This window comes from Octopus sinensis, linkage group LG20 (genome assembly GCF_006345805.1).
Source record: "Octopus sinensis linkage group LG20, ASM634580v1, whole genome shotgun sequence".
NCBI classification, from domain to species: Eukaryota; Metazoa; Mollusca; class Cephalopoda; order Octopoda; family Octopodidae; genus Octopus; species Octopus sinensis.
Window position 1 is genome coordinate 14,762,852 of NC_043016.1, and position 24,199 is coordinate 14,787,050.

A 24,199-nucleotide genomic window follows, 5' to 3' on the forward strand; every position below is an offset into this window, starting at 1 on the left:
CATTCTAACTTGTTTTTACCAATTAAAGATGGCAATTACTTAAAAAAATTTTTTTTTTAATCACTCGCAGATCCAAGATGGTACACTCAAGTAATTTTTAGTATTAGAAACATAAACACGACTGACAATTTATCATGGAATAAGTCACTGAGATATACAACAGGGATCAATGTATGTGGCAGAAGAGTTTTCAATAAACATGTATATAATGTGCTTCCTCACTAAATGATACAACTCTGAAACCAATCACAGAATATCAAGTTCTTTGTAGAATAGCTGTATGTCATGGAGAAGTTTATCAACACAGAATTAACAATAATCCTTAACAAGCAACTGGAATCCATAAACTTCCTTTCTCTTAGAAACTATCTTTGATGCAAATTTTAGCTGTGAAAATGTTATCTAGCAACATTTTGTATAAACAAACTGTATTAGCAGTCAAACTCCTACCATTTTAATAATCTGCACAAAATTATAAAGAAAGTATATGGTTGTTCTAATAGTGACTCATCTGTTTTCTATCCAGACTCTCAGACTAAAATTATATCTGGGTTTCTATGACACAGGAAGCTGAAACTAGGAACCTATTACATTGGTTTTCCAAACTTCTTTCATGTATTGGCATGAGTAGTGTTTTGTTTAGGGAAAAATCATTTAGCCCTATCATCAGCCAATTTGTCTGAGAAATCTGAGTTATACTCTCGTAGTGAATGTGATCCAACTATTTTTAGTTTGGTTCTAGCTTCACTCAATCGGATTGGGACCCAATATTTCTGGCATCAAAATATCTTTATCAGCCTTTGTTATTCAGGTCGGTTAAGTACTAAATTAAGTAATTAAGACTTAACTACGTTTGGTGTCAAAATACTGGCAACCAAACAAGGTATCATACAAAAGACATGGAACTAACCATGCAATAATCTTAGATTGACTTTCAATGAGCAAGTAATCCAAATATGAATGCTAAATACAAAGTTAAATTGAGAGAAAGAGAGAGAGAGAGAGAGAGAGAGAGAGTTGCAAAAGATGGAAAAACAGAAATGAAGATAGTAACATAATATACAGGATTATCATAGAAAGTTGATTAAATTTAACATTACTTCCAATTTAGTGTTTTTGAGAGTTGGGATTGAAAACCTGATCCATCTTTAATTAAACAATTAGTATATTATATAAAGCATTTAAAAAGTGAGTTAATAGACGCATTACAAATTGAGGTATTTCATACACTGGAATTGAGAGAATATTAGAGCAGCACAAAAGAACTGACATCTTCTTTGCAATACAGTGTTAGAATAGATGGCAGTTCGTAAGACCAACAATAACTTACCAATGATAATGATAATAATCACAAGTACAATGGTAACAAGAATAGCGATCATCTGTAAAAGAGAATTTCAAAAAAGCCAAAAGTGCAAATAAATAAAAAAATTATAAGTAAAAAGAGATAACATTGTTTAACCTCTAAAAAGATTGACTTCAACATTATGAAAAAGTTAAAATTAACTGATGCTCAAAAGCAGCTTAAATGCTTTCTGATTTTTTTTTTTAATTATCTTTTTAAATTTCATCTCAAATTGAGTAGATGAGCCATTCTCATAAAATCTTATGATTAGCAATCTAATATAAGAGGTTAAAATTTCGACATAAAAAAAAAAAAAAATTTGGCGTGCAAGTGCAAGATAAAAAATAATGACATTCCAGAATATATTTCAAAGAAGAAGGAAAAAGAAAAAAAAAAAAAAAAGAAAATGAAAGAATGAAAGAAAGATAGCAAATTTGCTTTGCGTGCTATGGGGAAAAAATCCAAATGCAAATTGTCAAAGTATATAAAATTTGAAATAAAATTTCTAAATTGGCATTCAGTGCTGGAGAAAAGAAAAACACTTTCAAGATGTTGGTTCAGTAACAATCAGCTTTCATCTGGTTGAAAGATTATTTTTTTTTTTTTATTTCATTTTTTACCACTCAACATATTTTCACACAGTAACCCATACTTTCTGCTCATTTTATAAAAGATAAAATTTAAAACAAGCAGAAAATTACTGCATATCATACTGAGTGGGTAAAAAAAAAAAAAAGTGTAATTTCCAGGAAGCTGTTGTAAACAAACTCAACAAGAAAGTGATTGATAATCGATGGCACCAGCACTTACCAATGATTACAGTGACAATGGCTGCCACAATCGCACCAAGAATTATCATCATCTGAAATTATCCAGTAATAAGGCTTCATGATTTATCATACCATGTTCATAAAATAATTCTACCAGGCTGTATACATTCTAAAATTTAAACTCCTTAATTATTTAATCGAAAGAAAACAAAGAGAAGAAAGGAAATGGTCATCACATTTCATTTTTATATAAGATATGTGTTATGGATCAAGTATCCATAATTGAAGATCTTAACTGTTATCCTGCCAAATTACATACAAAGGCAAATTGAAGATAAGCTTCTTATGTCACAACTCATGGAGACAAAAAAATGAAGCAGGCACATCTAATTCGAATTTATGTACAATTAAAAACAGAGCTTATTTAAAGCCGCAATCGTAGCCTAATGTAATCTTATGGAAAGTCATGACTGTGGCTTTTAGCAGGGTAACAGTTAATATTTTAGAATTACAGAGAGTATGAGTCAACATATTTAATTATCTGAACACTATATTTTTTAAAGCTGTTGAAAGACTATTCTTACATGTATAAAATAGTGCCAAGAACATTCTACAATGTAAATAAATACATTTTAAAAAAGAAATTTAAATGCTTTAAAAATTTTTTAAATAATGTTTTGTACATATTTTTTAATCCAGAATAAGATTCCAAAATTAATTCACAAATTATGAGGATATAAGAAAATTACTTTTACAGCTTTAAAGTCACTTTAACTTAGTAAAATAATATACAGATATAAATTAACTATATATTTCATCGTTTAACTGCCACTCTCCAAGCAAAGATGCATTGGAAGATTCAATAGGATCCAAAAAATCATAGGACCAAGACATGCTCCAATGTCTTTTATTGTGGTTTCCAAGGCTGGATACCCTAACAACCACTTGACAGAGCATACTAGTTGCATTTTCATGCTACCAAGAAGACTAAAAAAGAACTTAAAGTGGCCCCTAAAACTGAAGGAGACTTTAACAGCATAATAATTTTTAGCAAGGTAATGAAAGACAGTAAAGAATGATAAGAGGAACAGTTTTTTAGCAGTGTGGTGGTAGTGGAGGAGCAGGTAGTGGAGGGAAGGAAACGGGGGGGGAGGAAGGTCAGGGTCAATGGTTAGCAAGAAAGGAAAGGATAGAACTGTAAAGGTGATGAGACAGGTTGTGTAGAGGGGGTATTCTGCATTATAAGAGTGAGTATGAATGGTAGGCCTGAGGGGAAGGGAAGATGAAAGAGACGAAATAGATGAGTGGCAAGAATCCAAGAAGAGATAATAAGAGAGGAGCAAGAGTTGTTGTGGGGGCGGGGGGCTGGTGTAGGAGAGATGATGTAAAAGCTGTGGGGGGGGGGGGGGAGAGAGAGAGTATACAACCACACATTTGAAATGGGTTTAAAATATTCAAAGAGATTAACATTTGACCACTTGATAGTATAGAACTTAACAGCAATTAAAAGTTAGACTTTTAAAAACATTTGTTTCATTATATATGAATTCATTAGAAAAATAAATTCCTCAGATTTAATACAATATAGGTCAAATATTTCCTAGTAATACTTTACTTTTACTTATAAATAAAAATTGTTTTAAGAATACGTCTTTTAGATCAATTAATTTCAATAAGTTTAGGTCTTAGAGTATATAATTTTATCAAAATTTAATAAAAACAACTACCAAGAGAGAGAGTGTGATTTTAACCATAAAACCAAACCTACCTTGCAGTTTTTCCACCAGAATTTACGTTTGAGTTTTCCAGCACTTGCTTCAAACTGTGAGGCACCTGCTTGAAGTGCATCTAAAAAGAAATTTTTTTTTTTATGTTAAAAGATAGCCTAAAGTGCTATAAGACAAAATATTACAAACCATTTAAAACAAAATTAGGAAGTTTACTTCATGTCTAGGGATATTTTACAAGTCAAGAAAAAACTATGCAACAAGATGGTGTAATAGTTTTTAAGAAAAGATGCTTTTACATTCGTCAGCTGTATTTGTTACAATTTCCAAACAAATGAAATGGAAAAAATGTAATAGCCAAGAGAGAGCCTGTCAAACAACTTCATTAAAAAGAATCATCAACCCAAGTTTATTCAAGTATTCTTTTCTGTCAGTTTCTGCACAACAACAGTTTACCAGTATGTCACACCCAAAACACAGCTTTTTTAATGACCTATTTAATAACGTTCTCTCAATTCCTCATTCTATTTGTACTATAGGAAAATGTTGATAGCTTTCACAGATCAACTGAGATTGGCAGGATTGTAATTATATGTTTAGTACAAACAATTGCAAAAGAAACAGGAGGAAATTCTTGAGGATTGATATTCAGGAGAGAAATAGGCAAGTTAAAAGTTCAGGTTGGGTGATGAAAAGCAGTATGAGTGATAATAAATTGATTCATTGGGTTAAGCAAGATTCAGAAAGGATATAGAACGTGTATCAATCGGAAACATAAATAAGGAAGTTCCACCCACACATAAGAAAACTTTTCATATACCCTACACCAACAAACCAAACTACATCTCTTCTCTTCCTTACATTTCCTCCTTCATACACTATGCCTATCTCTCATTCCCCAATCCTGTCCTCATGGTACTGTTTCTCTGTAGCAAGCCCCCTCCTACTCTATATACCCAGGTTTTCACCTCACACTTCCTCTCCCCCCTCTAATCACACTTCTTTGGCAATATCCTGCCACTTATATTAAGACCTTCAAACCTCAAAGGTATGCCCTGGCACTTGCCACCATCCATATCTCTCTCTTCCTTTACTTGACCATCCCATTTATATTCTGATCCCTGTCCATTGGGAGTATGCCCAGCACTTTCCCCACTCTGTCTCCTTCATTTTCATCAGGTTAGATAACCATGTATCTCCTTTGTGACAGCACACCTGTTTCTGTCTTCATTCCTGATCTCTCCCTCTCTCCGGTTGGGCAACCTTGTACCTCCTCTACAGCAAAACACATTTCTGTCTCACTATAAGCTTTCATCATCACCTCTTTCAATGCCCCCTCCCCTCCTAAAAGATCTTTGTCTTGCAGGTTACATGGTGACCCTATCAGTGCAGGTGCTACTTAAAATGCATCCAGCTGTAAAACCCTTGTCAAAGCTGACCTGACTTGTGCTTGTGCCATGTAAAAAGCACTAAGTCCACTCTGCTGAGTGGTTGGTGTTAAGAAAGGCATCCAGCTGTAAAAATCCTGCCAAAACAGTCACAGAAGTCTGGTACAGGATGCTGCTTGGCCGGCTCCTGTCAAACTGTCCTACCCTTGCCAGCATGGAAGGCAGATGTTAAACGATGATGAAAATATAATTTTGTAGAAAGTTCAGAGCAACAGAGTGAAAAGAAGACAAGAGCTAAGAGATGTGAACACTGAAGTCACCAGGACAGAAGTACATTGAACGGAAGTAACTGGAAATTTTTGATGCTGCTATCCAGATGAGAGAGAGTGACTGCGCCATCTTTCAGAGTAAAGTTGAATTAGTGACAGTAAAGATCAGCTAGAGACATCAGGTGAGAAATTTGTCTTGAGTGCAAGTTACTTACATGTTAATATCAGATGAACAGGTAGATACACTATTACTGACAGAATACATTGATTAAATTACACTATTTTTTAACAATACACCAAACAGAATTCTCAAGCCTGACAAAAACATTTTCAGTTTCATTTTATTAGATTCCAAATTAGCCAGTCGTTTAGATGGGGATTTAGATAAATTCAAAATTTATATTTGCATGTCATGTAAGAAATGAAGTTTTAATAAAACTAACCTGCTCTGTCATCCAGTTCAGAGATTTTAGAATCTCTTTCCAAAACTTTATCAACATTCACGCGCATAATATCTACAACCTGTAGAAAAAGAAATATATATATATATATATATATATATAAATATATAAAATGCAACAGCATTAGTAATTTATGCTTCAAATAACCATTTTCATTACTTTATGAAAAATATTTTAAGCTGGTAAAAGAAATTTTTAAGAAAACTGTATGAAAAAAATGAAAGTAAAGATAGTCTTACACAAAAAATTTGAATGACTCACTTTGCAAAAATTAAGATTGAATAATAAAGCATGAACAGAATTTTATGAATTACCTCTTCAACTTGAGCCTGTGTTTGTTGCAACCGTTTACTTTGCTGGACAGGCTGAGGAGGGCCTTGTGGTGGGCCGGGAGGGCCACCAGGCTGTGGTGGGCCTGACCTAAAGAAATATATTAGACAATAAATTAACACTTTGCTTTTGAAATGAATTTAATCCAAATAAGTTTCATAATTTAGACATCTTACTTTAAAAGGAATCTAATACAAAAACTAACTGAAAGCAATCTGACAAATTTAGTTGATAACTATATTTTAAAGGAATAAAATAATTATCTCCGTAATCAATAATTTATTTTGATTATTCAAAACAAACTTTAATTAGCAAACAAACTTACAAAGCTAAAAAACTTCATGCTTAATACTTAAACAAGATTGGATTAATCATACTGTACATCCCCACAAAAAATGATAAAACAATTTTTTGGCAAGATATATCAAAAAGACAAGCATGACTTAATTTTTAGCAATGAAAAAAGAAGTAAATTCAATGTATTTTTTTAAGACAATAAAATTATCTCAAATGAAGATATTACACTAAACTAGAAACATTTCAACAACCTTATGGAAATCAAGAAGATTTGCTACCTTATAACTGCTATAGAGAAATTGTTTCTGGAAATCAACTTAAAGAGATTTTCATAAATATAAGATAAAAGAATTACAAAAAAGAAAAAATTATATAAAATCAAGATAGAAAGAGTACACACACTTGTGTGTGTGTGTGTATATATATATATGTATATATATATATATCCACACACACACACATCTTTGGGATGTTGTATAATGTGTCCAACAGAACAGTACATAAAATTTCAAGCATTTATACATGCAGCATCTGTACAATATAAGCACAGAAAACTAAAAAAACTGAAAGAGATAGTTCTATAGAGTGCAGTATAAACAAAAAATTAAAATAAATTTACAGAGTCAACAGTGATTACAACAATGAGCAGTAGCTACAGCACATTAACTCCGTACTTACGGTGGACCCCCAGGGCCAGCCTGTGGATTTTGTGGTCCAGACCTAAGTAAACATGGAGAAAAATGCATTAGCCACTAAAGAACGAGGATTTCTTTGAAGTATTTTTTTTATCCGTTATATATTTTTTCACCAACACTTACATGGTAAAAAGCTGTTCCAGGAGCTGTATAAATCAACAACATTATATTACAAGCTGTGTATATAATAGAAATTTCCTCCTCTTTGATTCATCTAGAGCAGAAAATCCCATACCCAAAATATGAAGGATTATGAAAATGCTGGAGTTTTCACTTCAATTATTATTGAGGAACAGAAAAATAGAAATACACTGGTAGAAAGGAAAATTCACGTAAATCAAAATGTGATATGGTTAAAAAGGTTTGGGTAATAAGTAGTTTTAAAATGAATAGAAATTCACCAAATATGAAAATGAACAGAGTGCTAAAAAAAGTAAAATTATTTTTTTCAGGCACAGGAGTGGGTGTGTGGTAAGTAGCTAGCTTACCAACCACATAGTTCCGGGTTCAGCCGGCACCTTGGGCAAGTGTCTTCTACAATAACCTCAGGCACTAAAGCCTTGTGAGTAGATTTGGTAGACGGAAACTGAAAGAAGCCCGTTGTGTGTGTGTGTGTGTATATATATATATATATATATATATATATATATATATACATGTGTATGTATATATATATACCCCACCATGCTTTGCAACCGATGGGTAACTGAAAAAGTAAAAACACTTAGTAGAATCACAAACTATATTAAGGGTCGCATCAGATTGATCAAATGAAGAGCCAATGAGGGAACCTGTACATGATTTCTTGACCTATTGGAAAAAGTTCATTGAAATCACCATTAAAAAAAAAGCTGTAAACAATGGCTAACTGTAGTTGCAGAATATCAACTTGTAAGATCATGGCTTAAATATCTAATGGGTCTAATTTGATTCAAGTGTCTTCAAAAACAAATTATTATTTTTTTTAATAAAAGGTCATGATGACATATTTCTTGTTAGGTTGATCCCACAATTTGAGAAGGCAAGTGGTCTGAGCCAGCAAGATTCAATTTAAAAAGAAGTTTGCAAAAAGAAAAAAAAAAAGTAGTTATGTGGAACAGGAGACGAAAATGGAAGCCTAAAAGACAATGCTTAAGTGGAAAGCAAAAGTAAAGAATCAGAAAAAAAAAAAAAATAAAATAACATTCCATAACAAGGAAAGACAAGAATGTTATGAATCTTCAATTGATTTCAACAATGAGCATTCAAATGTTCAAATCAACTTTACCTACTTGTTAGCATTGAGGGACTAAATCAGTGAGACGACTTGTGATAGGGCTTTACAGTACAATTCATACTCAGTCTCCAGAGCTTCTAAGTACTCACTTAACCCTTTAGCATTCGAATTAATATGTCAAAAGTAATCTTTATTCATTTACATTTTAAAAAATTAATCTGGTATTATCTTGTAGCTTCAAGATTTGAAAGATGTAATTATTTTTAGAATGACATTGCAGGGTAGGTGTGAGATACTGGTTCTGGCCAATTTGAGCATAAAATGAATAGAATATTTGAGCCGGATATAGCCGGTTTAAACACTAAAGGGTTAACCTGCTAGAAGCAACAAGCAAATCTACCTCAAACAAAATGCTAGTCTTAAAAATTAATCATATATTGTTAAACTAGGACCGTACGAAAATATCTTCTCTCAGGAATGACAGAGCTAAGCAACTGTCATATGATACAAGGATAAAGGAAAAGCATTATACACACAGGATATTTCAGAATAGAGCTAATTTGGTTTAAGATGCTTTTTCTTTTTTTTTTTTTAAACCAAACATATAGCTATAAATGTCAGGACTAGAGACAACTCAAGTGAAATTCTTAGCTAACAACTGAATGCTCTGTTTTGCATCTGTTGACAACAATGCTATGTGTGTGTGTGCGTGCGTGTGTGATATGGCAGATGTTTGGGAAACTTTAACCCTTTAGCAGGAAGATTACTCTTTCAAAAGTAATGTTTGTTTATTCATATTGCATTGAATTAACCATGTATTATCTTGTAGCTTTGGAATTTTAAACATAGTAGTCTAAGTGTGAGAGGTCACATTTGGCAGGTTTGAACATAAAACAATGTTTTGGCCACATATGGCCAGCTGAAGTGCCAAAAGTTTAATGAGCAGTTTATGAAAACTGTGCAAACTACAAATGAATGCTGATAGCATGATTAGAACAAGCAATTCACACGACATTTTATACTCATTTTAATAATAAATTTCTGAAATCAGATGACAAGCGGGCAAGAAAGAAAGATGTGGAAAATGTTCAGAAAACAGCTGTTCCTAAGTATTTCTATTCTTGTGAAAAGCTGATTGTGAAGCTAATGTAAGGAATATGGCACTGCATGGTAGAAAGACATGGTCATCAAGTGTGAATGATAACAGAAACTGAAAGAAAATGAGACAAGCAGAATCTAGTGAGTGTCTAATGTAAATGCGAGATATAAATGTGAATAATTGAGCTGTGTGAGATGTTCATGAATGATTATCACCAACAATTGGATGTAAAGTAGATTAACCAAATTTAAAGCAAATATGGGATGGTAAGAAAGCGTGGTGCAATTTCAAAGTGCAAAAATTCTATCTGACCCATGAGAAAAATGAACGTTAAATGATAAATGTCATTGAAATTTAACACAAAAACTAAATTCCATCTTTGGCTTTAGTTTTACATGGTAACTAATGAGGAAAATTAACTGATAGCCCTAATCATATATTTTGAAATTGCTGAATTTGGAGAAGAAATCCAAGTTTTTAGCAACCAATAGAGCTTATGAGTAAATTTAATGTGCATAGAGTGTGAAAAAGAATGATTGGGACAGGAGGGGGCAATAAGTAGTTAAATAGATAGAAAGGATAGTTGTGATCAATGGCAACATTCAGAGAAAGTTATAGAGTATCCCAAGTAGTACTGGCATATTATATTGAAGCAGGGTGGAAATTATGTGATACTAGTAAAGCAGTTAATATTATAGTCCTGGGGTGGTATGCACATTTGGCAAAGGTTTGTGCTTCTGTGAAATCAACAAAGGAGTTAATCTAGTTAGGGGATAATATTGGCTCTAATAGCAACCAAAATCCAAACTATTTTAACCACTTCTGTAGATCACAGCCTCCAGTTTATAACACATAAAATATCAAGAATTTCCTCCTATTAGATGCTATAGATTTCATTATAATATAATCCAACATGATTATTGGTAATTATCTCCCTGTAGCATTAATGGCTAAAAACATAAAATGAGGCTCAATTTTAAAATTGCAGTTTGCTGAACGGTTGTGAATATAATGCCGGTAAAGGCTAACATGATTAGAAGATAGACTAAAAGCTGTATGGTCCTGAGAAATGAGAATCTCTTTCTCCATACATTAAAAGAGTTTATCCAAACTCATGAACATCAGTATAGTTTTATGCAGGTTTACATATTAAAAGTATGTGCGATAGCTTACATAGAGAAAGTGGACCCTAATGAAACAATTAGCAAAACCAACAGATGCATTTTTTTCATCTACCGTTTCAATATAAACCAAAAAATGGCTTTTAGAAATATAAATAGGATTTCTTTCAAGAAAGCAAATGATCCATCTCGTTTTCCAATCAAGCTTTTTTAAAACCTATTTTAAGATTTGTATGCATTCTTCATTTCAACCTTTTATAACCCTTATACATGACTTTTTTTTAAAATATGTGAACATTTTTATATCTACATTCAGATATAATAAAACAAATATTCTATGCTGATGACCTTGCTCTAATTGCTGAGTCACTATCAGAACTAGAGGAGGTTTCAAGTGTGGAAACAAGAATTAGAATCGAAGGGCCTTAGAGTCAACCTAGCTAAAACCAAATTCCTAATAAGTAGGAAGGCAGACAAACCACAAATCCCTTCAGGTAGATGGCCCTGCTCGATCTGTAGAAAAGGCATAGGTAGAAACTCTATAAGATGTACCCAGTGTAAGCTATGGACACATAAAAGGTGCAGCAATGTCAAAGGAAGGCTAACTGGGAAGATAGTTTTTGTATGTGGCAGATGCTCAGGCGCAATAAACACTGAAAATGCTCAGAGAACAGCTTCCATCACGTTACAGGGAGAAAAACAAGTAGTAGTTGATAGCTTTCGTTACCTAGGAAGTAGTGGGGGAGGGTGCGCTGAAATTGTAGCTGCTAGAATAAGAATAGCCTGGGCAAAGTTCAGAGAGCTCTTACCTCTGCTGGTGACAAAGGGCCTCTCGCTCAGAGTAAAATGTAGACTGTATGATGCATGTGTACGAACAGCCATGCTACATGGCAGTGAAACATGGGCCGTGACTGCTGAGGACATGTGTAAACTCGCAAGGCATGAAGCCAGTATGTGCCGATGGATGTGTAATATCAGTGTGCATACTTGACAGAGTGTAAGTGCCTTGAGAGAAAAGTTGAACCTAAGAAGCATCAGATGTGGTGTGCAAGAGAGACGACTGTGCTGGTATGCCATGTGGCAAGAATGGATGTGGATAGCTGTGTGAAAAGGTTCCACACCCTAGCGGTTGAGGGAACCTGTGGAAGAGGTAGACCCAGGAAGACCTGGGATGAGGTGGTGAAGCATGACCTTTGAACATTGGGCCTCACTGAGGCAATGACTAGTGGCTGGGACCTTTGGAAATATGCTGTGCTTGAGAAGACTTGGTAAGCTCAAGTGAGACCATAACCATATGACCTATGCCAGGGGTGTAACTATCCCACTTATGCATGCCTTTCCTTCATTGGACACTAAACTCTGCTTGTGAAGACCTGTTGAGGCAAGTGAAATCAAAATCGAAATCAAATTCAATGACTGGCATCCGTGCTAGTGGAGCGCTAAGAGTACCATATGAGCATGATTGTTGCCAGAGCAACAAACTGGCCTCCGTGCTGGTAGCACATAAAAAACGCCATTCGAGCGTGATCGTTAGCTGTGTCACCTTACTGGCACTTGAAAAACATTCAAGCAAGGTCGTTGCCAGTACCACCTGACTGGCCCTTGTGCCAATGGCATGTAAAAGCACCCACTACACCCTTGGAGTGGTTTGCGTTAGGAAGGGCATCCAGCTGTAGAAACTCTGCCAGATCAGATTGGAGCCTGGTGCAGCCATCTGGTTCACCAGACCTCAGTCAAATTGTCCAACCCATGCTAGCATGGAAAGCAGACGTTAAACGGTAATGATGATTACATGCTATATCCAAACCACAAAACAAGTACAAGTTTGATCATATATTTAAGAAGTTTACTCCACAGCTAAGCAGTTCCTAGTTCAGTCCCATTGTGTGGTATCCTGGGGGAAAATATCTTCAACTACAGGTTTGAATCAGTAAGTGATGAGTGGAATTTGGTAAGCACAAACTGTACAGGAGTCCATCATGTACTTGTGTGACTATTATGATGTGTTCCTTTATGTGCTGTAACTTAGTAGTCTGACAAATAGATCAATAAAATAAGTATTAGATTCAAATAAGATGTTATGAATTAAATACATAACAGTGGTGTTCCACATGGATGCATAATGAAAAAGACAGAAAAAGCTGTATATTTGGTAACTTATTCTACTTCAAAGAAGCCTATAAACAAAGGCTTGATTCCAACTGTGACCATTTCTTTTGAGGAGCAAAGAAGGAATATATCATCAGATTTTTCTTTCATTTATCTAAGATGGTAGCAATGTAAAGTGAAAATCTCTTGGCTTTCTGTAGCAAGTTGGTCTCCTTGCTAGTAAGTGCATTAATTCTATAATTCAATGACCATATTGTAAAAATTATTAGTTGTTTTTAAACATGGCTTCCAAATTGGGACATATGTGCCTCCAGGAGTATACTTGGTCTTCTCAAGGGTATGTAAAGGCCTGGAAGTTTAACCAAGCTGAACAATGTAGCAACAAATTTTTTACAAAACTAATTTACAGAAACCATTTCAAAATATAGTCATTGCATGCAGCATCAGTGACCAGATGCAATCTCTCTGGCCATATCATATAGGCTGGGCAAGAATGGGAATAAATTTCAATTCAAGTATAGCCATTCCAAATTATGAAAGCTGGAATTTTCCCGTAAGTACAAAATACTCTGACTTCATTTCTCCATTTAAAAATAAAACAAAATTTCATCTTTTCCGTTTATATAGTCTTTGACCAAGAGAACTGCATTTTTCTCAGCTCTTCAAACAAAGACCTGCTTACAATAATTCTCTCCCCAGAATCTAAGATTTGGAAATGAGTATTGTGAAATTCCATGTGGATCATTACTTAACTGAATTACATTACATACCATAACACTATATCACCAAGACATAAATGTTAAATTATTTTCCCTGAGCTGGTACAATAAAAATATGGAAAATTATAACAGAAGATAGGAAAAACAATCTCTTGGGTTTTCTAAAAAGTAAAATCAATTGATATCAATGATCTTTAAAAAAACAAAAAAACCCCGAATTCCTGATTTATGCTTAATGAACTTTCCCATTATTAATTGCAACTATCTCTGCTCCATCTCACTTCCAAACTTCCACGAATCTCATTATTTTATTCAAAATGCAACTCCTCTGGCTGCCAACTACCATCCTAATTTACTAATCTTTCTATCCTTTAGAAATATGAACATATGAAAGAAAAAACACATTCAGAGATCAACTTACAGCTGAAATTTATATCCATAGTGAACAATGGTATTATTATTATTCTAGTATTTAGTTTGTCCAAAAATATTCAATGAAGTTGCATTCTTACTTGGTAACTTGAGAAAACTAACCCTGAAGTCAAAGACAAAGATATTTGACTATTTTTAAGCATAAAGTAATGCTCTAGAAATAATGATTGGGTTAAGTGGTGGTACTTTCCATCAAAACAGTAAAACGTATCCTTTGATGTTTCACTTACAATTGTTAAATGAAAACTAAGTTAAAACCACAGACAGCCATGTCCTTCTAGCAAAAGAAGTGGTGATGTGTTCTTGGAGGTGAAACTGAAACTACAGTCCAGTGGCATATAGAAGAAGTGTCAGGAGACATTTTGAAAGAAATAATTGGCAAGATTTATGTTTGAAATTTTGTTAGCAGTTCAACTTGGTTCTATCACCATCATTTAACATCTGTTTTCTATGTTGGCATGGAGTGAATGGTTTGACAAGCTGGCAAGTCAGTTGACTGCACCAAATTCTGCTGTCTGCATGTCCTTCCTAATGCCAACCAGTTTACAGTTGTACTGGGTGCAATTTAGCGAGGCCATCTAGCAGTATGCAAGACAGAGACCTCTCAACTGAGAGGGAAATAGTATTTGAGTGAAGCGGCTTTGTGCCAGGTGATGAGAGGCTTGAGTGTAAATAGAGGGACAGAAACAGGAGTCTTGCTGTGAAGGAGATACATGGCTGCCCAGTAAGAGGAAAGTGAGAAAACGGTGAAGGTAAATGGGGAAAATTGTGCTTCGTTGCTAGTGTTTGCATGTCATGAAAGAAATGAAGACACGAATGAATATTATTGAAGAAATCAACAAGCAGATGATGTTCGAAATAGGTTCATTTTGCAAAAATGAGTTAATAGAAAATATGAAAAGCTGCACAAATGATGGGACATGACTACTGTTAAGATGAATGTAAAGCTTCAGTAGCCCCTAATATAGTTTTTATATATCAATTTGGCAATAAACGATCTTGCCTGATTAGCTATCCAGTGAATTATCAATCAAGATTGTCCCTCCATGTTTACAAAACTTGTGTACGAAGATTTTGGTACTATTCACAATATATCACTTCTGTACAAATGTAAACTGTTATTAAGAAATGGGAAAAAAAAGAAAAGAAATCCTTTAAGAGCTCCAAAGAGATGCTAAAAAGGATTTTTATCACTTCCATTAGAGATCAGTTTTTTCCCTTCTGAATCTATTTCTGATGCTGTAAATGTGCTTTTCAAGGAAGAGATGGAAAAATTTGTACCTAAATTCAGAATATTTACTGCAAAATTACACCAGTGGGGAGGAAATATGCAATTTGATACACTGATCTAGAAATTCTATCATAGTAATAAATATAGTCAGAGTTCCAATGTAAGACTATTCAAATATGTAAATAGAACTTAATGGATATTCTTCAAATCTTGAAGTGTGTCTTTGGAATCCTTTAAATCACAAATAGTCAGGTATGCAAGAGAAGCTGATACATGATAATTCTAACAAATTGAAATGATTACTCACTGGATATTCTATAAAGCTGCAAGAGAAACTTAAATTTCCCAAAATCTTTAATGGTTAAATTTTATCAACATTTTTTTTGCCCTTAACTTTTAGAGGTACAAGGGCACTTGCCAGAAAGCCCCCAAAAATACAAAAGAACGACTTGGGTTGTTTTATTTGATTGTAATAGTTATTGTCCTTGATCTCATTCCAGACATGATCTCTTAGTGAGATTCTCAACATCAACCTTTCCATGGCTCTGTTGGTGTTTTCATTTCAAGGCCCAAGTCTCACAGGCACATAGCATTGCAGGCAAGACCGTGTTGCCAAAGAGATTAAGTTTACCTTCAGCACATCCTCCTTCACCAAGTTCAATGCTCTCCACCCTGCACTTATCCTTCATGAGATCTCATTCTCTATCTCTTGCCTCATAGGCAGTTCTGGACCGAAATACACATAGCTGCTCACCTCTTCTATTTCATTACCTTCAACTGTTAGGTGACCAATTGGTAAACCCTCAGATCGTATGAACTTGGTATTTGTATGGTTGATCTTCAAGCCAACTGCTGAACCCCTGAAATCCAGTTTGTATAGCATTGCTTAAGCTTTGAGATAAACATATGACTACAGGCAGGATCAACCAGGGATATAACTGGAGTGAAGAACATCGTCACAGAATACCACCATACAAAGCTAAAATTGGGTGGTCATGTTGCAAGGTTTATAGACAATCAATGGACCCATGCAGTTGTCAAGTGGTACCCATGCAAATGGAAGAGACCACACAGAAGACCTCCAATCAGGTGGGGGAGAGGACTTTAAAAAAATGTTTGGAACAATGTAGAGGAGAATGGCAAGAGCATGAGGGGAATGGAGCAAATGCTGTAGCCAGCAGAATTGGCTTGGCCAATCCAGGTGAATATAGTTATTTTAGAATAATGCCATTAAATTCTTCAAACCAGTTTTACAGTCACCTGATTTTATGAAATGTGTTGCTAGACAGAGGAATAAAAGATGGACCAAGCTTATACATGTCACTTCACCTACAACTTATTTTACTAGGGACCCACTACGCTTAAATAGAAACGAATATCCACAAGGATTATTTTATACTTTGTGTTTTATGAACTTGTAGTAAAGATTGTTTGCCAACATAACATGGCAGTCCTGGTTTAGGACTAATGTTGCTGTAATTTCTCCTGGGGCTAAATTACAGCAACATTAGTTCTAAACCAGGACTGCCATGTTATGTTGGCAAACAATCTTTACTACAAAGTACTGTTGCTGAATATCTCACTGAGATTTAAAAAACAGTAATTTTGACTTTGTGGTTACAGATTTTCAACCGACCAATAAATGATTTACTGCATTTCAATGGCAGAGTGATCAGAAGAGTATGTAAAGTTTGAATAGACTAAATACCAAATTCTTTTGTTTCAAATATTAGTTTATGGTTAATGAGTATATCCTCTGCTAATATGTTTTTCCAGTTTGTCAATTCAAATTTCATTCACAGGATATTTATCAGCACTTACCTAAGGTGCTATGCAGTGAAATCAGACACAGACCATGGCAAAGTTAACTTTGTATGTATCTGTCCACACACGTTTATTTGTTGTCTTACCTACTACTGCTCAATATAATTTGATTGTCCACGTTTACCAAAATATATCCAATCTATGTATGAGTCTTCTAGAAATACTGGAGGGGGGGAGGGGAGAAAGATGTTCAGCTATGATATATATGCATATTTATAAATCTGTGTTCAGTCTTGTCAACAAAAACAAGCATGTTTCATTAGTTAGGAGTTGATAGCTTTCGATGGAGGCGGTACAAAACCTATAAATGTAAATAAACTGAAATGGCATCAAACCAAAAAACGTAAAGTGAAAATTTGAAATGAAATTTAATAAATTCAAAGAGAAACAAAAAACAAACAAGAATTTAAGAAGAGCATGCATGCATATTACCATTTTTCTAAACTTTGCTGGTGTAAAAATAGTGAGTATACAGGGAGAATTCTAAGTTCCTCTAAAATGAAATAACTAAAGGAAGTCATTGAAAGTAGCAAGGACTTAGGATATTTTGGAAGCAAAATGGATTTTCTATTTGCTGAAACAAGAGGACAAATCAGTGAAATTGCTAAGTGCATGAGAGAGAGAGAGAGAGAGAGAGAGAGAGAGAGAATATATTGCTCAGTATTAGATGTATTTAATTCATTGGCAACTATTGTTATATGTGCATGCAACAAAATTCTTAGTGTGAAAAAGTATATATGTAAGCTAGACACAGTGTGTGAAAAAGGAAGATAGTCCATCTTTGCACTCTTGATACAATCATTGTTACAAGGTAGCTTTAGGAGAAATGCAAAGAGCAACATTAGGATCTGTTCAGTGCATTTGTGGATCTGCCAAATGTTTGACACAGCAAACAGGAAAACTTATGAGGGTGTTCTCAGAAACTGGCTGCCTACCCAAAACTGTGTAAACTCATCTACTAGTTCTGCATAAGGATGATAGTATGAGTATTTGGAGGACAGATGTGTCTGTGCATCAACTGTAAAAACGGGTTATGTATGACTGTACACCAGTTCCTGAAATGCTTAAGATTTTCTTTACCTATACTACACAGAAGGATAAAACAGGATAATCTATTAACTTTTTAGTTGATAAAAGTTTTCCCAACATAAAGCAGTAGATCACCACAAAGTTCAAATCTGAGCTTATAGCATGCTGAAGACTGAATAGTAATGAAAGAATGCAATTGGCAAATCATTTATCAATAGCACATGGTACCACCCTTCCAATTACTTTCTCAGCACAACAACAATAACTACCTTGCATCATTTCCAATGACTCTGCACAAGATGAAAAAAATTCTAAATTACAGGTTTCTTACCAAGATCTTTGTCAACTGGAAAGAGTTTCCTGTAAAGTGTAAATTAAGGACTATCCGAAATGCTTCTGGAGTCCTTTAGCATCCAGTGTCTCAAGAAGATTCTTTCATTTACATGGTAAGATAGGTCTGTGCATACAAATATCTCCATTGAACGAAAACCAACAGCACTGATCAACCTAGACAAACATCAACTTGTATAGAGTGATCTGTGACACTACATGGACATATAGTTCACACACTTGACTCACATCTCCATAGAATCCTCTACAACCAGTTACAGTATGAGCAATGCCTGGTTGGAAAGTAAAATAACTGGTTTAAAGACCATTTGACAATTCATTCAAGGATCAACAACAACCTTCCAAAAGTCATTGCCAGCTGTCAGAGAGGAATCGAAGAGGAATATAGGGGCAAAACAAAGAATTTTGTCTGCAACCTAAATAGTACTTGAAGGTTTAGGATCATCATCCTAATCTTTGATGTGCAGCTTCAGTTGCAAATAGGACATTGGTTTAATATGTACTTTCTGTGCTTGCATGGCTCAAACAGAAATTGAGACAGATTTTCTACAGCTGAATGGCCTTTTTGTTGCCAACCCTCATACTCCCAAGCAAGATACGAGGAGGTACCCAAAAGAAACTGGAATTTTGCAATATAATTTTATTCATTTAGTTTTACACGTTTACACTTTTATCGCCTTCAAAGTATTCTCCATTTGAAGCAATGCATCAGTTCAGGCATGTTTTACCGTGTCTGAAGCAGTGCTGGAACTCTTGCAGAGTGATGCCTTTAAACACCTCCATCATTTCTTTCTTCAACTCTTCCACATCTGCAAATTCCACAGCACCAGCTTTCATCATCAAAAAAAGGTCCAGATCAACTTCCAACTGTTCATTCAGTTCATAACACACTCATGACAACTTTTGATCTTCCATGAGCAAGCGAGGCACAAGTTTATTGCAACTCTTTTCATTTGCAATTCCTCACTCAAAATTCGTTGGTAGGAGCTCCAGGATACACCAGTCATATCAACTGTTGTTCAGTGATGGTCCTTCAAGATCAGTTCATGAACTCTTTATTCCTTCAGAAGGTCAATGGCCATCCTGAATGAGGTTGGCCTTCAAGCAGCAAATGACCATTCCTAGAGTGTGGAAACCACACATAAATTTGTGTTTTGCTCACAATAGCGTCCTTGTAAGCTGTTTCAGCAGAAAACAATTTCATGGAAGTACGCTGTTCCTTCATTTCAGCCACCACAAAAGCTGATGAACAGGGGCGATGCACTGCAAAACAAAGAGGTATCACATAGCAGTTCAACTGCACTCAATGCTGCTTATTGGCGAACTGATGCCTGAGGGTGGCATCAAGTGACTTCTAGTGATAGAAGCCTGAATTATTGGGTTGTCTGGAAAGTTCGTACGGATTTATAGTAGCTTACCTTTCAACTTATTTTAGAACATGGTTGAGTCCATAAAATAGGATTTGACTACACCCCCATTTAGAGCACAGTTTAAGCTATCTTTTCGTGGAAGAAGATTTATGTTCCTATAATCTGTCTTAATTCTGTAACCCTTTAAAATAGAAGATAAGTTCATTTTCGGCACTTTATGCTTTTCGTTTTCCGTAAAGGGAAAAATGCCTCACAAGCAACCAAAGAAATATGCACAGCTCACGGTGGTGTTTTTTTTATCCAAACGAACTGTACGGAAGTGGTTCGCAAGGTTCCAAGCTGGAGATTGTAGCCTTATTGATAAAGAGTGCTCAGGCAGACCATCCACCACAGATGATGACCAAATCAAGTCATTATTTGAGAATAACCCACATTGCACAACCCAAGAATTGGCAGAAAGCCTCACCCTATCAAAATCCATCATTCATGAGCACCTGGTAAAGTTTGGGTATACAAATTGCTACGATGTTTGGGTACCACATGAGTTGAGTGAGAAGAACCTTTTGGATCGCATGATAAAGCAAATTGTGACAGGTGATGAGAAATGGATTATCTACCGAAATGTTCAGAGTAAGCGACATGAGCCACCCCAAAAGCGGGTCTTCACCCTAAAAAAGTCTTGCTTTGTGTCTGGTGGGATTGGAAAGGAATTCTGTACTATGAGCTTCTCCCAAGTAGCCAGACAATTCTGAGAAATACTGCATACAACTGGGTGAGTTAAAAGCAGCAATTCAAGAGAAACGTCCAGAATTGGCCAACAGGAAGGGTGTTGTTTTCCAACATGATAATGCAAGACCACACATTTCTTTGGGAACCAGACAAAAATTGCTGCAGCTTGGCTGGGATGTGTTACTCCACCCTCCATATTCACCAGATATTGCTCCTTCGGATTCTCCCTTATTCAGGTCTCCGCAGAATAGTCTTAATGGTAAAAATTTCAATTCCTTGGACGACGTAAAAAGATACCTTGATGAATTCTTTGCCATGAAACCACCTCAATTCTGGGAAGAGGGTATTTTCAAGTTAAAGGAAAGATGGAGACACATTGTGCAACAAAATGGTTCACATTTGGTTGATTAAAAATGTAATGGCAAGTATTTATTGACCTTTTTCTTTCCTTTAAAACTTAGCACAAACTTTCTGAACAACCCAATACAATGGGTTTATCCCATAGAGAATGTCTCCAGTTACTTTTGGGTACCTCCCCCCTTGTATTTTCCCCATGACCAGACCTGATTCTCAGAGAAGAGTGGAAGCAAATGATGCTCATTTGAAATCATCACATGATGCCAAGACAAACACACACACACACACACAACAGGATTCTTTCAGTTTCTGACTATCAAATCCACTCAAAACTTTGGTCACCCTAGGACTATGTGGAAGATCCTTATCCATGTGGGATTGAACCCTAAAAAACATGACTGGGAAGGCTGTAGTAATCAAAAGAACTGCCAAGATTCAATGGACAACCATAAGCCAGCACGTTTGTATGTCAGAGAGAGAGAGAGAGAGAGAGAGAGCAGAAAGAGAGATTGTTTAGCCTCAAATTAATCTTGACAAAGCAGATATGCAATCAAAAGTATTAAAGCTATGCTCATCATTGCCAGTTTGGAGTATGCACAACTGCATTATTCAGTAGATATTTTTTTCATCAGTACAATATGCTAGGATGGAGAGATTTGGATGTGATGTCTAGTAGGACAAGCAGACATGAGGATCCCTTGTAGGCTTTTCACTATGTAGGGGGACACACTGAACTATGTATGTGAAAGGAAAGACATTAAAGCATGTGTGAAACAAAGAGATGTTCCAGTATATGTGGGACAGAGAAACAGAGTGAGGGAGAGAGAGGAAAAAACAGTGAGAGAGGGAGAGGAGAGAAGGTGAGGAGAGAGGGTGAGGAGAGGGGGGTGAAGAGAGGGGGGTGAAGAGAGAGGGGTGAGGAGAGGGGGGTGAAGAGAGGGGGTGAGGAGAGAGGGTGAGGAGAGAGGGTGAGGAGAGTGAGAAGAGAGTGAGTGGAGGGAGGGTGAGGAGAGTGAGATCAGTGAGAGGGGAGGGAGGGTGAGGAGAGTGAGATCAGTGAGAGGGGAGGGAGAGAGATAAGGGGAGAGAGATAAGGAGAGAGAGATGAGGGGAGAGAGATAAGGGGAGAGAGATAAGGGGAGAGAGATAAGGGGAGAGAGATAAGGGAAGAGAGATAAGGGGAGAGAGATAAGGGGAGAGAGACGGGGGTAGAAGGGGAGGGATGGAGAGAGGAGGATGGAGAGAGACGGAGAGGGAGATAGGGAGAGGGAAACAGACAGAGCGAAAAAGATGTTCTTGTGTATTTGAGGGAGTGAGAGAGATATCTCAATGTATGTTGGAGAAAGAGTGAGAAAGGGATGTTCTGGTGTGTGTAAGAGAGCAAGAGAGAGACCCTGGTGTATGTGGGAGAGAGAGATGTGTCCTAGCCTACATGGAGAGGGGAGAGAAGTGATCCAACCTATGTGAGGAAGGGAGTGTATGTGGGGGAGAGCAAGGGAGAAAGATGTCCTGGTGTATGCAGGAGAGGAGAGATGCTTGGGCGTATGTGGGAGGGAGATATGCTCAGCTGAGTGAGGGAGATATGCCCAGCTGAGTGAGGGAGATATGCCCAGCTGAGTGAGGGAGATATGCCCAGCTGAGTGAGGGAGATATGCCCAGCTGAGTGAGGGAGGGAGATATGCCTGGCTGAGTGAGGGAGGGAGATATGCCTGGCTGAGTGAGGGAGGGAGATATGCCTGGCTGGGTGAGCAAGGGAGATATGCTTGGCTGAGTGAGAGAGAGAGATGCTCGATTTGAGTGCAAGATACAGAGAGAGAGATACTCGGTTTGGGAGCAAGATACAAAGAGAGATGCTTGGTTTGGGTGCAAGGGACAGAGAGAGAGAGACACTCGGTTTGCGTACAACAGCCGAGTGCAAGAGGCAGGTGCTCAGCCGAATGAGAGAGATATGCTTAGTTAAGACAGAAAGAGATATGCTTGGCTGAGTGCAAGAGAAAGAGAAGGAAAGAGATGCTCAGTTGAGTGTGTGTGTCAGAGAGAAAGAGATGCTTGGCTAAGTGTGTGAGAGGTGCTCATCTGTATATGAGAGAGAGAAAAGTGTCCAATTGTCAGTTGTACTGAGAGATGGATAAATGTGCATTTGTAAATGAGAAAGATGTTCAGCTGTGATATATATGCACTTATGCATATACAATTGTGTTAATTTTAGTCAACAAAAATAGGCATGTTTTCATTAGTTATTTTTGAGCCCATCACTGAAAAACAAATGATAAATATCAACGACAAACATATGTGGTGATGATTTCCTCAAATTAAAATTCTCCAGAATATATATGAATAAACATGAAATATTGAATCAAATTTCAAATAAAATTGATTTTTATCAGTTGAAATTTAAAAGAAAAAAAATAACACTAGCAAAATGAATTCCCTGTTCATATGTAACTTAGTTCTGCCCATATGATAGGCTCAAAATAATACTAGTTACAATTCTAATTCACTGTTGACTGGTTAAAGGTTGAAATAGATTCAATTTCAAAAGCACTTGATCCAATATCTGTATATAATAAAAACTTTCAGAAACTACTACATGCAAGATAGCTGATAAAAACGAGAATAATACCAAAATATTGTAAGTTTTGGGAATAGCATCAAAATGTATGTAGACTGTATTTAAGCATATGTCACCAGAAAGAAAAAGCAAACTCAGCATAGCTGCAGTTCATGTAAGTGTAAATAAGCAAAGACAGTTCAATGGATTTCATGACATTGTATTTTTTATAGAACGTATCTCACAACCTGAGTAAATGAATGATTAGATTTGTAAGTAGTACTTGAAGATGGCTGAACTCCATCAAACTGAGTTGCTTGAGACACGCTTCAGTTTCCCTAAAACCCAATGGACCACTCCATGGCAGTTGCAGATCTGATAATGGAAAATTTCTGAGGAGCAACTATGCTAGTTATTCTGTGTAAATGTTTTTCTAAGGATCAGTTTTACTAAGTTAGGCAGCAACTATGATGCTGCTGTAGTTGTTGAGTAAAAGTAATCCTATTTCTTGAAAATGAGAAATGCTAACTTTTCTTTTGTATCCTTATCATAAGAAAGGATAGTATGCAAAGATTCTTTAAATGAAATATAGAAAGTTTTCAAAATTCAGGTGATGGAGCAGATTCATTTTTGTGTAAATCAACTTTTACAAGAAGTCTAAAAAAAAAAAAAAGTCAAACATAAAAGAGATGAGGAATAAAAAATAGTCGTTTAATTTTTAATTGTTTTTTTTTTTGCTTTACACCTCAACAATGTCTCATTTTAATATAAATAAAAGA

The 24,199-nt window shown here is 35.8% G+C and overlaps 1 protein-coding gene across 10 annotated transcripts in view; it reads right to left on the bottom strand.

Moving 5' to 3' along the window:
• LOC115222629 (synaptobrevin) overlaps positions 1 to 24,199 on the bottom strand; it is a 51,307-nt gene that overhangs the window by 18,513 nt on the left and 8,595 nt on the right. For 5 of the 10 annotated variants that reach the window (XM_036511506.1, XM_036511505.1, XM_036511510.1 and 2 more), the window contains 5 exons: positions 7,266 to 7,307; positions 6,275 to 6,380; positions 5,943 to 6,021; positions 3,884 to 3,963; positions 2,156 to 2,207 (listed from right to left, as the gene is read on the bottom strand). In XM_036511506.1, the coding sequence (XP_036367399.1) occupies positions 2,156 to 2,207; positions 3,884 to 3,963; positions 5,943 to 6,021; positions 6,275 to 6,380; positions 7,266 to 7,307 (359 nt within the window). Of the gene's footprint in view, positions 1 to 1,330; positions 1,383 to 2,155; positions 2,208 to 3,883; positions 3,964 to 5,942; positions 6,022 to 6,274; positions 6,381 to 7,265; positions 7,308 to 24,199 lie in introns of all 10 variants that reach the window. The other 5 variants (XM_036511511.1, XM_036511507.1, XM_036511509.1 and 2 more) reach the window with 2 other exon arrangements.